Source organism: Sphaeramia orbicularis, chromosome 8 (genome assembly GCF_902148855.1).
Source record: "Sphaeramia orbicularis chromosome 8, fSphaOr1.1, whole genome shotgun sequence".
Taxonomy (NCBI): Eukaryota; Metazoa; Chordata; class Actinopteri; order Kurtiformes; family Apogonidae; genus Sphaeramia; species Sphaeramia orbicularis.
Genome location: NC_043964.1, coordinates 45,402,503 through 45,415,002, shown reverse-complemented (window position 1 = coordinate 45,415,002; position 12,500 = coordinate 45,402,503). Strand labels below are relative to the sequence as shown.

General features: G+C 38.9%; 1 protein-coding gene across 2 annotated transcripts in view; it reads right to left on the bottom strand.

The window, feature by feature from the left end:
* Positions 1–10,495, bottom strand: part of tlcd4b (TLC domain containing 4b) — a 41,073-nt gene extending 30,578 nt beyond the window's left edge. The window contains exons 1-2 of one of the 2 annotated variants that reach the window (XM_030142363.1): positions 10,190–10,495; positions 6,405–6,557 (exon numbers count right to left, since the gene is read on the bottom strand). In XM_030142363.1, the coding sequence (XP_029998223.1) occupies positions 6,405–6,550 (146 nt within the window). In that variant the 5' untranslated portion in view covers positions 6,551–6,557; positions 10,190–10,495. The remainder of the gene's footprint in view (positions 1–6,404; positions 6,558–10,189) is intronic. The other variant, XM_030142364.1, reaches the window with a different exon arrangement.
* Between the last annotated feature and the right edge of the window lie 2,005 nt (positions 10,496–12,500).

Sequence of the window (12,500 nt, the reverse complement as noted above, 5' to 3'; positions counted from 1 at the left end):
ATTTTGTTCATTTTTTTGTTTGTCTATTTTGTTCCTTCATTTGCTAATTTGTCTTATTTTGTTCACTTGTGTACAATCCTGAGTGTTGTGTTCCTGAGCTGCATCAATATGTTTCAGTTTCACCTGTATGAGATAATCCCAGACAATTTCTTAACAACCTGAGACGGGTTGAGCTATTGTCACGCTTGAATGAACTTGTCTGCATTCATAAGACTTGTTATTCTCATTGCTCAGCAATGAACTGCTCAACTTAAGGAATTGTGGTCAGTTAAGGAGTGGTCATGTTTTGTATATATAGGCAAGCTGAAAAGCACGAAAATCATTTGCAATAACTCAGCGATGCCTGGACTGACATGTGACCAAAGATGCCATGCTATGGGGCTCCTGGAGGCCGGAATCTCTGCTCGGCAGGTTGCATGTTTTGGATGCAATGTGTCCACCATAGCCAGGATGCAACAGAGGCATGAAGAAACTGGCTCAACTGCAGACAGACCTCGCCCTGGACAAGCACATGTGACCACGCCACAGCAGGATCGCTACATTGAGCTGCAGCACCTCCAGGACCGCTTTGTGACTTTTGGTTTTGGGGGTCCTTGAGTTTCTTTCTTTATCCTTATTTTTTGTCAACAAATTTGGATGTGTTTTTTTTATTTTTACTGTATAGAAATGGCCTATGATTAATTCCAAAGAGCTTATGGAATAAAAATCCTCATCGATTTAAAAAAAATATAAGAATCTTCAAGTGTTGTGTTTTCATTGGCACTGAGTATAATTTTACTCCCCACAATATTATTTTTACTTCTTCAGTTTCAGTTTATATGCTCATTTCTATGCAAGTTGCGCCCTCCTATTTTTGATAGTGAAATCACTCCATAAAGCCACAGCCAACACTGGACAGGCTCCATAGATCAGCTACTGTACGAGTGCATGAGTCCATTTTTACTGCTGGCACTGAGAATCACAGTTAAGTGTCTGAGAATGGAGCAGCCACAGAAGAACTTGGCTGGAGGAAGTTGGTGAAACTGAGTATCAATATAGCCATCTGTGGAGAATATGATACAAATCTTGCAGCTGCTCCATGTCTTTTTCCTGGTTCTTGTATTGAGAAGTTAAAAATGATATTTGTAAAAACGAAAGACATCTGATTAAAAAGCAGAGAGCAAACAGTGAAAAAAAGAAACAAAACAGACTATAAAATAAAAAGACTCTGGTCCTCTTTTTTTTGCAGCTGAATTTCATGTTTGACTGTTTCTTTGGAAATGTCTTCTCCCTCCTTTCACTTAGGTCATGATTACATAAACAACGCACTGACACACTCAGAGCTGGCTGTTATGCAATGGTAAGCCAGTCTAAAGGGAACATCAGTGTCCTGGCCTTTGACTTGTTTTGGAATATTCCCTATTCAGCATGGCCCATATACTACTCGTGTAAACTATGGTCCACTGAATTAAAGATCATGTGTTAGCACTGGCAGACAGACAGCAAACAGCCAACAACCGAGAGAAAGTAAAACACATTATGCAACTCCCAAGTTACTGCCCTCTGAACTTCAACCTTCAAAGTTTCTACATGAAACTTAAAACTGCTCTTTGCTCCACTGGCCACTCAGTTCACCGCTGTAGTTGTGTGGAATGATGATGAGTTGGCCTGAGGCACATCAGGGTCCATCTCAATGGACATGCATCAGAAGAAAAAAAAAAAAAAAAAACACTGCTGGTTGCTTAACTGTGGTCCATTTGGCTATGATGTCATGACCTTGCATGCTTTGTTATCTAAGGAAATGTGTCTCAACAGGTCTGCAGGAGAATTTCATGATACAGCATCAGAATTCTACGAGTGCATGTGTCAAGGAAATAATAAATGCAAACTTCTACAACTGAACAATAAAATGCTGGTGGGTGGACTTTCATTTAAAATTCTAAATATGTAAATCTGTGTACAGTTTTACTTGTATCTTATATATTTAGTTATATCTTAGTCACAAATCTTCATATTGATCATTATAAAACCTGTAACCTTAAAATCTAGTAAATCATCAGCTATGGAAATTAAATAAAATAATCTTAAAGAAAAAAAGATGAGGCAGCAGTTAGTTCAAGAAGTCGTCCTTGAATACTTCTTGTTGCTTGGATACAGTGTGAGGGCACTACTTCTTTTACTAAACACTCTTTTTAATAGCCTCATACCCATGTGATGGGTGTATAATTATTCCTCCTTCAATCTGTTATCAGCTTCTGCTAAAATCCTATTTATTTTAGTTTCAACAGATAATTGGTATGTAAAACCTCTATGTGCAACATTTATATAAGCAGTGTTTTAGAACTGAGGTGCAGTCCCTAAACCACTAGAGCACACATAGAAACACAAAGAACCAGCTTGTGTATTGTAGTTTCCTATGCAGGTTGCCACAAAATGTTGCTTGGATCTGAAAGTATGCACTTCATTTCACTACGTATTAACAATATGAGTGTAATATTTTATGCCATGTCTGTTCCCACAAAAATATATCATACTAATTATTCGGCCTGTAGAAAATGAGGAACATCTGCAAGGTGCAAGAACACTGTTAAGTACTTTGACAATGACATGGATGCAAAAAATAAACAAGTGAAATTGAAGCGTGTGTATAAGTCATACAGGCGTTATGTCTTTCACGGTCTAACAGGAAGACTACAAACCTATACAGAACCCAAACACTGAATTGAAATAATTAATTTAAAACATTCTTTAACTGAAGAAACTGCACATGAATGCCCAAATAATCTAACAAAACAATAATTGAAATTAATGTTTAATTTTCACTGCTTCTTTTGAGATACAAAAATTATTAGACCATCAAAAGTCATCAAAAACAAGGGTTATGCAATCAAGTACTTACTCCTGTGTGTATCATGTAACAAAAACAGAAAAGAAAACATGGAATGCCTAAAAACACCGTTTTTGGCAGTACAATGCCACAGGTATTGATGTAAGAACTTAAGTGATGTTGGTTATTGTCATGAAAACCATGGAAAATGGCTAGATAGCAACTCTTAAATTAAACTCTTATGAGCTATTTTTGTTGTTATCATTATATTTGTCCAAACAAATGTACCTTTAGTTGTACCAGGCATTAAAATGAACAAGAAATTGAAGAAAACAAGGCTGGTTTAATAATTTTTTTCACAAATGTATCTTTTACAACTGTTCCATATGTTTTACATATGTGGATAAACTGTTGAGCCCTAATACACTACGCTGAATAAAAAATAATTCCGATGAGAAGTGCTCATTTTGGGCCAAAATGCCTTAATTAACCATATTTTTATATTCTGTCCATCCTCAGACACTGACACCAATTATCCTTGCTGACTGGGCCTTCATCTAACTGGCCAAATGATGTCAGTGGAAGGCCCATGTAGCCAGGACTCCATCTGATAAGGTGTTAATGCATGGCATGTGTATACAAATTGTTGTATTAAAGTATTTTATTAAGGGTTTATCATGTACGTTAATATCATCATGACAATGAAAGTACAATGTCAGCCAAAAACTGTATGAAAGGTTCAATGTGAAATTAGAAACTGGTGGAGTCACAACCAGCTGAATACCTTTCATCCTCCCCTACAGTGGTCACAGAAACAGGCCCTTTGTCAGAGTCTGTGCTTGGTTAATCCAGTGTTTTTCAACCTTGGGGTCGGGACCCCACGTGGGGTCGCCTGGAATTCAAATGGGGTCGCCTGAAATTTCTAGTAGTTGATAAAAATAAAAATAAACTTACTAATAAAAAATATATGGTGAGTTGAGAGAGACAATCACAACACAAAAAAGACATGACAAACTCTGAAGCTAAAACTGGCCAGTTTAACATGCTGCAGCTTTTTCATAATTTATAGTTTGAGTTATTTGTTTGTTCAGTATTAATTTGCAGCCTTGTAAATACAAGCTGGACTGACTGTACATATCCTGACCAATGAAAATAAAATTCTCACTTTGTGCAGTAATCTCGATTTGGCTATTCTGCCGCCGTCCATAATAATATACATTATATAGCCTAAATGTCATCTAAAATGAATGTTTATTTGCAACATAGTATAGCAAACTATTATATGATCAAAAACAAATGAACTTTAGCAAAAAACTGTCTCAGTTTTGAATATCTGGGGTTGCCAAAAATGTGTGATGTTAAAATGGGGTTATGAGCCAAAAAAGGTTGGGAACCACTGGGTTAATCTAATGATAACAACACAATAAGTGTAGTTTACACTTAAACTACTGGGTGACAGTAACGCATGCAGCATGCTGCTCACTACAAAGAAGTCTGTTTGGAGTGGCTACAGAAACATGGTGGCAAGAAAGGTGACCTTCTGCCTCTACAAGTAAACGCCTCATTGTAAGAACACAATGATTCCTATTTTTAAATTATTACACTAATAAAAATTATGAACTGGACCTTTAAACAGTAGTATAAAAACTACAGACACAAGACCTGACTAGACTGTCATTGGTTTTGAGCGCTTCTAAGTCCAAACAGTTCTTGAGGCCGACTCCATACCTTGCACTTGTTTTAAGGCGAGACATGGCAGGCAAAAACCGATTCTTCATGCAGTGGTCAATTTTGAGATTTTGGGCTAAGTCACTCCTTCAGTATGTGTTCTTTCAAGCTGCTATAAAGAAAACATTGAAAATATACATTAAGATGTTTATTTTATTACATTTTGTTTACTTGGAGCAGTAAATTTCTCCCAAATTTACCAAAAAGTTAGCATTCCAAACCAACGTGCCGTGTTTTGTCCATTTACTAAACTCTGTCGTGTCTGGTATCGTTGGAAAGGCCTGAGTCTCCTGCACAATGCTATGTAATCCAAATAAGGGCATTTCCTTTCTATTGGGAACCAATTGGGAATGTCCAAGGGGCAATTTAATGTTAATGACGAAATCTCATTGGCTACTGTTGGTTTTGGCTAGCATGATTCGCTCAGACGTATCATGTGGTGTACTCTGACACTTCCGCGTTTAGCTTACTGTAGGACCTCCGAAAATGCTCCTAACTTTGCAACTTTCAAAGAAAAGAAAGCAGCAATTGTGCTTACAAGATGTGAAAAGGGAAATCAATCTATTGGATGAACTGAAAAACCACCAGGAAGCAGCGCCATAAGCTGCCGTTGGGAACTGATACGAAATTTCTTGTGCCCTAATTGTGCTGCATCAGGTCTATTTCTAAACACTGATCCTTTAGACTTTAGAAAGCTGTGACCTCTACTGTTGGTCTGGTTCTTGGTCCATATTATTATTATTATTATTATAATAAAGCTGTGACATCTACTGTTGGTCTGGTTCTGGGTCCATCCAACTGTCTAGCCTGGGTTTTGTCCCCAAATTTGTGCATGACACGTCAATGTTAATTCATTGAGTTACTGCAGTTGTAGGCTTTATATGCCCACCATGTTATTAAATAATTAATTTCCATGAGCTTGAAATATCCCATATTATTATTACTAAGGGCCTGATTTTGAGCAATTGTTTCCTATAGCAAGGCATTAAATTCTCCTATGTAAATCTTTAAATGCCGTTTTCTGAAAATGAGTGTTTTGCCACACTCCGGTAGAAACAGCTCAGCCTTTGTAGCACCTATGTACACCAAACTTTCCAGTTATACACTCAGCAGTATTCTGAAGATATTTACAGAGGGATTTGTTAATAAATCATTTCTGGCCTGATTTATGTGACAATTTAATTTAAAAAAAAAAAAAGTCAAAAATTGATTTTTTTAAGGCTATGATTTCCTAGGTAATGAAAGCAGATATCCTGAAATCCCTCTGTAATTTTATTTTCAGCTTGTGTGTGAACAAAAGGAAAAAAAATTGCACCTGGCTACATCATATGTTCAGATCTATGTACCAAAAATGTAAGCAAAACTGCACATATTTAATGAGATTATGCCTAATTTGCATAATTAAACAAAAATTTTAAAAACCTGTAATACATTTTTTTCCATACTTGTGTAAGTAATCAACTGAGGAAGTTTCATGGTAATATCTATTAATTTAAAATTTTACCCCAATTCACCTGTAATGTCTCACCTTAACTGTGAAGTCTTGTAATTGTGTGTTGTATTTGCTGCTGCCTATGCTGGCCAAAACTCCCTTGCTCCCAGGCAAGGACTGGGAGCAAATGAGTGGGATTTTCTTTCTGGTTAAATAAAGGTTAAATATTAAAAAAACTGTAGAAAATCACAAGCCCCAAATTGTTTACAGAATAACTTTGTACTTGCTGTACTCTGCTGCTGCACTATACTTGTGTATCATGCCAGGGACATGTTTGTGCCACTGTTAGTGTAAATCCAGAACCTCTATGAAACTTTAAGATGCTTTAGGTGAAAGGTCTGTCTGCTCTGGAGGAAGAGTGGCTTTTCAGTGACACACCTGGAGTTCCACTCTGTGAGTTTGGTGGGAGGCAGCCGTCCATATCCTGGTGTGATGGCCGAGGAGAGCCGCGGGCTGGCCACTGAGAAAAGCAGCTGGAAACCCACAAAGCTGCCAGCTACCACGGTCAACTCTCTCATCTCCATCACTCACCTAAACACAACAGGAGAGGAGACAAGAGGGGAGACGGGGTGGACGTGGGGTGGGGGGGCAAGGGGGATAAAGACAGGGTGATACACATGGACAGGTTCAATCGATGACTGTCAGTCATCCTGGGTAACAGCAGAGACTGGGATGGCGGTGATGAGAGGGTGAAGCAGCACCCTGTGTGGTTCATCCACCTCACAAAGCAGAGACGACAGGGAAAGGGACAGATGGGAAAAAGAAGCTGGAGACATAGGCTGCCTGATGCAAGTGACATGAGAGCTTTAGACAAGCAAGGCAGCTCATAGAAGGGGTACAGAACATGAAAGACAAGAGAGAGGCACTAGAGCTAAAGAGAGAAAAGGACAAGAGTGCCAGAAAGAGAAAAAAGCTACTGGTTAATTGAGAACTATTGGAAAATGTGACGTTGTGTTAATATGTCACATGGCATTCAAACTTGGAAGGGCTCTATTATTATGCATATTTTGCAAGAGGGATTACAGTGAGTTGTTTAGGACACACAAAAATCCCTTAAAAGAAAACAAAGGCTGTGCGAGGAAAGAAAAGAGGATTGTCAAGATGAGGCAATGGGTTCAACTCATGAGGCATACAGGCTACAGAAGACTGCGCAACAACTTTTCAGGCTGCATTTTACCAGAAACAGTGGTCCTTGTTTTCCATTCATTTATGCTGAGTCACTTTTGGTGTTTTAATTTACTTGCTTCTTATTTAGACTTTAAATAACCTTCTGTTTTTCTTAGCTCATAAACCCTAGACCCAGTGCTATTTTTATGGCTGTTCCAAAACATTTTTTTTCTGTATATTTAACTTTCTTAAGTGAAATAGCACTAATAATTATGACATTATCCTCAGTATTTTGTGTTTTTTCAGTGAACATCATGTATTTTCCTATATTTAATTTACTGATCATGTGGATGTTCACAAAAACTCAGATTACAGTTGACAGTTATTAGGCCTACATCAAAAACTGAAGAAAAAGTGACTTTTCCTGTAAAATATATCATTAACTGAACATAAAACAAGTGTTTTCATCCACTGTCATTTATCATACTCCATGGGTTTTACTGGTGAATCAATATTGTCGAAGATGACGGTGGTTCCATGTTCACTACTAGGGCTGGGTATCATGGCCAATTTCCATAATCGATTCGATTTCGATTCATAAGATTCTGAATTGATTAATCACGATTTGATTCGATCCAACATCGATTCGATTCAGTATTAATTGATTGATTCAGATGAATTTAGTGATACCAAAGTACAATTTTGGGTTGTAACCTGATTATTTGACTACTGCAGTCATGCAACACATCAATACTAGTGTCAATATTGATACTAGAAAGGAAATAAATATGACATTTCAGCAGGAAGTAGCTGAATCTGCTCTTAAATAATGAACGGGACAGAAACATTGCTATGTTTCCACAGTGGCTCAGAATGGACTTCTCCGTCATCTTTATTGTGTTTTATGGCTGGTGGTGGTGGTGGGGGGCTCCGTGATTGTTGGTCGGGGAGGGGGGTAGCGTAGCGGTCAGACATTGTCGCTTTACTATTCCTCCAACTCTAGTATGGATCCGAGTTATCATTCCAAGAACGACCGGCTTCCACGACTCAGGACATCCTTACTTACAACCCTTCCACATTTCTGGTATTTGCTCTTGTTCGGTAAACAATAATTTATTGCTCATTTAATGTCATTTTAAAACCTATTCTAGAAAGTACATTATACAAGCTATTAAAATTGCATTACACAAAAACTAACCTTTGTATTACTTCCTAAATAAAAGCTGTTGCTTATGTTTGCAACACTTACCAAAAAAGGAACACAGGGTGCTAAAGTGCATCCTCATCATTCATGCCATTTTCTTTGCATCCTCTGTGGCAAAAGCCATCACAAGATACAGCACATGCTACTGTGAACTCTTCTCTGATTAAAGCAGGGGAATTCTGACAGAGCAACAGAAATTATTTGAGCAAACTAAATTAAACTAAACACACTTATTCCTGGAGAGCTGATGGCAAAGATTGTACTAGGTAAAGACTCAAAAGGTAGGTGCCCAACATAATGCAGCCACACAGTTTGTTAAGGCATTCCCTTTGCAAAGCCAACCTAAGTATATCAACCTCTAGGAAGCACATGACACTTAAGGCATGTAGCCAATATTAAGTTCTATTTTTACTCAAAACCAGCCTGGGTCACACATGCTGTTTGGCATAGAACAAGAAAACAAACAGCAAAAACAAGCTGTGGAAATAAATATCTCCAAAGTGTCACAAGCAAACCCATTTGACACCATGAAGATTACAGCTTTGCTCAGACCTATCTGAGACAAGTGCAAAGCTCTGAACTTTTGAAACACTTTCAACTGGAACTCTTGATATGAAACATCTAAGAATGGAACCAACTAAATGCACAAAAAATTAAAAGATGCCAAACACATTCACAACAGATACTTCCTTCTTAAATCAAGGAGGGAAACTGCTACTTCTCAAAGCCTCCCAGTGCCACCATCCTTTACAAAACCTGCATGTTCAACAAAAGAGATGAAGTGGACAATTATTCCTGGAGGAGCCGCGCCACCCTTGAGAGCCTCTTATTATCCCCGGCAGCAACTATGCACATTCCTAGGCCACGTTGATCATATGCAGCATGTGCCTGAATAATTCATTGGCATTCTTCACCTGGCAGGATGGTTCACACTGCCCCATGGGAGGAATCAGCAGCAGCATTCTCACACACACACACACACACACACACACACACACACACACACACACACACACACACACACACACACAGCCTCCCCACTGCGGTTGACAGCCCGGACGGGAGAGGTGCTCTACCGTCAACATTTGACCTTGTTCTGCCGGACGATCCTGCTGCTGTCAGCAAACCATGACCCCTTGACATATTGACCAAACATAAATAATAGCGGTTCAATTTCCCTTTTTCCTTTGGAAATATAAAACGGCTCCAGTGTACCGCATTGCTACAGCAGACCAACTCGCTCTGTAGCAGCTCTTGGAGCACAATCCTTGGACAGTCTCATCCCACCAATCTCTGCAGGCACGTTGAGACATGACATGAATACTTAGAAATAACCACTGATCATCATAAGCTGACACAGATCCTCGCCATTTGCATAAAACAAATTCTTATTTGGTGTGCTGTGCACTCATAATAGCAACTTGCACTTGCATTTCCGAGTAAAAGGGTTTATGTAACAGCCTTTGGTAGCTTTCAAGTCCTGTGCTCTTGACAGTTTACGATAAAGCATTGCAGACAGTTATTGGGAATGGCGAGCACCGTGTTAGCGTGAATATCTGCAAAATTAGAGAACACAGCTTTCCGATATTACTCAGGCAGGTGTTGAACGAGTAGGAAGAAGCAGCCAAGTCACAATTTCAGGAGTAAAGAAGTTGTTGTCTAAAATGGAAAGGACTGCTACGTAAGCTGTTCCTGCTGCCAACGACAAAGCAAGAAGAGGGATAGAGCTGTTGCAGTGTAAAAAAAAAAAAAAAGTACATTAAAAAATGTATATAGCGTAAAATTAGCTCAGTCTGGTCTGGTTCGCGGTAGACCGGGTGGTGTAAAAGAAGAATGGGGAGATATATCTTACCTAGTATCCGTCGCATAGGTCTGTGTAGGCGGACAAGCTCCCGTTTAGTCGCCGTCTTCTCGACTTTCTTACAACTTGACGTTAGCTAGCAAGTCGGCTAAACTGAAATAGCCCGCTGGCTCTGACTGTGCGACCTCAGAAAAAGAGAGAGAAGACAGCCTCCCCTTCTACTCAGACAAAGCCATGTCCGAACACCCTCTAGAGTCGGCTGAAGGACGGCCTTCCCCACGGTCCTGCTGCCGCCGTACTGCCATGTGTATCCACTTGCAAGTCCGATACAAAAGTTTTTACTCGTTTTATTTTGGCGTTGACAGTACGAACCGAACGTTGACGTCAGCACGCACCTACCCCCTCGTGCACACGCCCCCACTGCACGGGCTACACCCACGAGGAACAAAGAGCACGGTGCTTTATTATTGATGATCACGCCTTAACATATGACCATGGTGAAAACATTATGGAACCGTGGACTAATACAGCAGCAATAAAGATAACAGACGCTTAAAAGGACAGTTGTTTGTGTTTACCATTTTACTGCAAATCACTAGTTTATATACCACTAAATTATTTTACAATTCTATACCTTCCCCAACTTAACGATTTGATCCAAACCCTCTCAAGGACCACAGTGAAGACTGAACACCTGCTCTTTTATGCAACTAAAAAAATGGCCTTAAACCAGACTACAGTGAACCATGTTTTGCCTTCAAACACTTGTTGTATTATTCAGGCTTTCAGTTATAATAAGTAACACAAACCTGTCATCATCTCGAAACCCAAGACAAAACCAAACCGAATATGGAAGAAATTAAAAATGAGGCAAATAACATGTTAATGTCAGACACATAGCCACCATTACAGAGAGAGAGTATATGCCATCAGATTGTGTTGGGTTTCTGTATATTGGCTTAAGATTCTGGTTTAGACCAGCTCTAAATGTAATGTGTCACAAGATAAGTTTTGTTATGATGTGATGCTATATAAATAACATTTGATTGATTGATATCAATGACAGAACGTAGGTATGACACACAGAGTACTTCAGCCCACTCACAAAATTACAGTGTCAAAGCAAAACTAAATGGACTGAATATATACAGTTTAAAAAACACATGAACCTTGGTTTGAATATCGAAATTTAGATGTCTTTTTTTACAATAGTCCATTCACGTTGGCTCAGTGTGAGCATTGATATTAGTAATAATGCGTTTAGCTGTCATTGTACTAGTTTTCAGTAAACATTTAAGGCTCAGTGTATGATATTTTGTGACATTAAGCAGTGAAGTTGCAGTGTTTTATCCATTCTTAGCTTTTTTTAGTTTAGGGAATATTAACAGCATAGCATGGGAGATCAACAGATGGGTCAATGCACCATCAGTAGTGGTGGGTACTTTAAGCTAAAAGGTTCTTGTTGCGTGAGGCCAAGGCATGTGCTGTCTAACCCTGTCTGGCTTTTCCAATCAGTTCACACACCTGATGATAATCTGATGAACCAGCACCCTGATTGTTCAGCCTGCCATAAAAAGCCAGTCAGATCCAAGCCTCCTCAGACCCAGTAAACCACCACTCCAGACCCAGCTGAGCTTTAAGCTTTTTGGTTAACATTTAAGTTAATTTCTTTTAGTTTAGCCTGGGGGTGGCTGGTGGTTAAACTTTTTGCTTTAAATTTAGTTGCGTTTTTTTTTTTGTTTTTTTTTTTTTTGTTAGGGAGGAGGAGCAGCTTCTATGTCTCTACAGGGGGTGGCCTGCCTTCCCCTTCCATTTTATTTATTTTTGCCGGCACCTCCAGGCTCTTTTGGTTCATTGAGTTCCCTTTGGTATGTATTGTTTCCTGAGTTTATTACTTTCTTGAATAACTTTGTTGTTGACTCACTGAATTTCTTTTGTTTAACTTGGATTAATAAAATCCTTAGAATCATCATATTTTTCTGGTGTCCTTTCCTTATGTTGGGGTCTCCTTTCCCCTTTGAGCCGCTTTACTTTCTTGTTGTTTGGAGACCGTAACAGTTCTTAATTCACAAATGTGTGATCTTACCTTCACCTGGCTGTCCTTATGAATTGTGGGTAATGAGTGAAAGAACAAGACCACAGACAAGCACTAGAGTTTCCTCTGCAGGGGGGTGGTGCTGGCTTGCCGGCTGGCTATAAACCTGTGTGTGTGTATGTATGTATGTATATATATATATAAATTGAGTTATTTGATTTCTGAAATTAGATTAGTACAAAATCCCCCTCACTGGACCTATGTCTTTTTTTTTTTTTGTCAGTTTTACATTATGACATTTTATCACTCATGTTTCTGATGCCAACT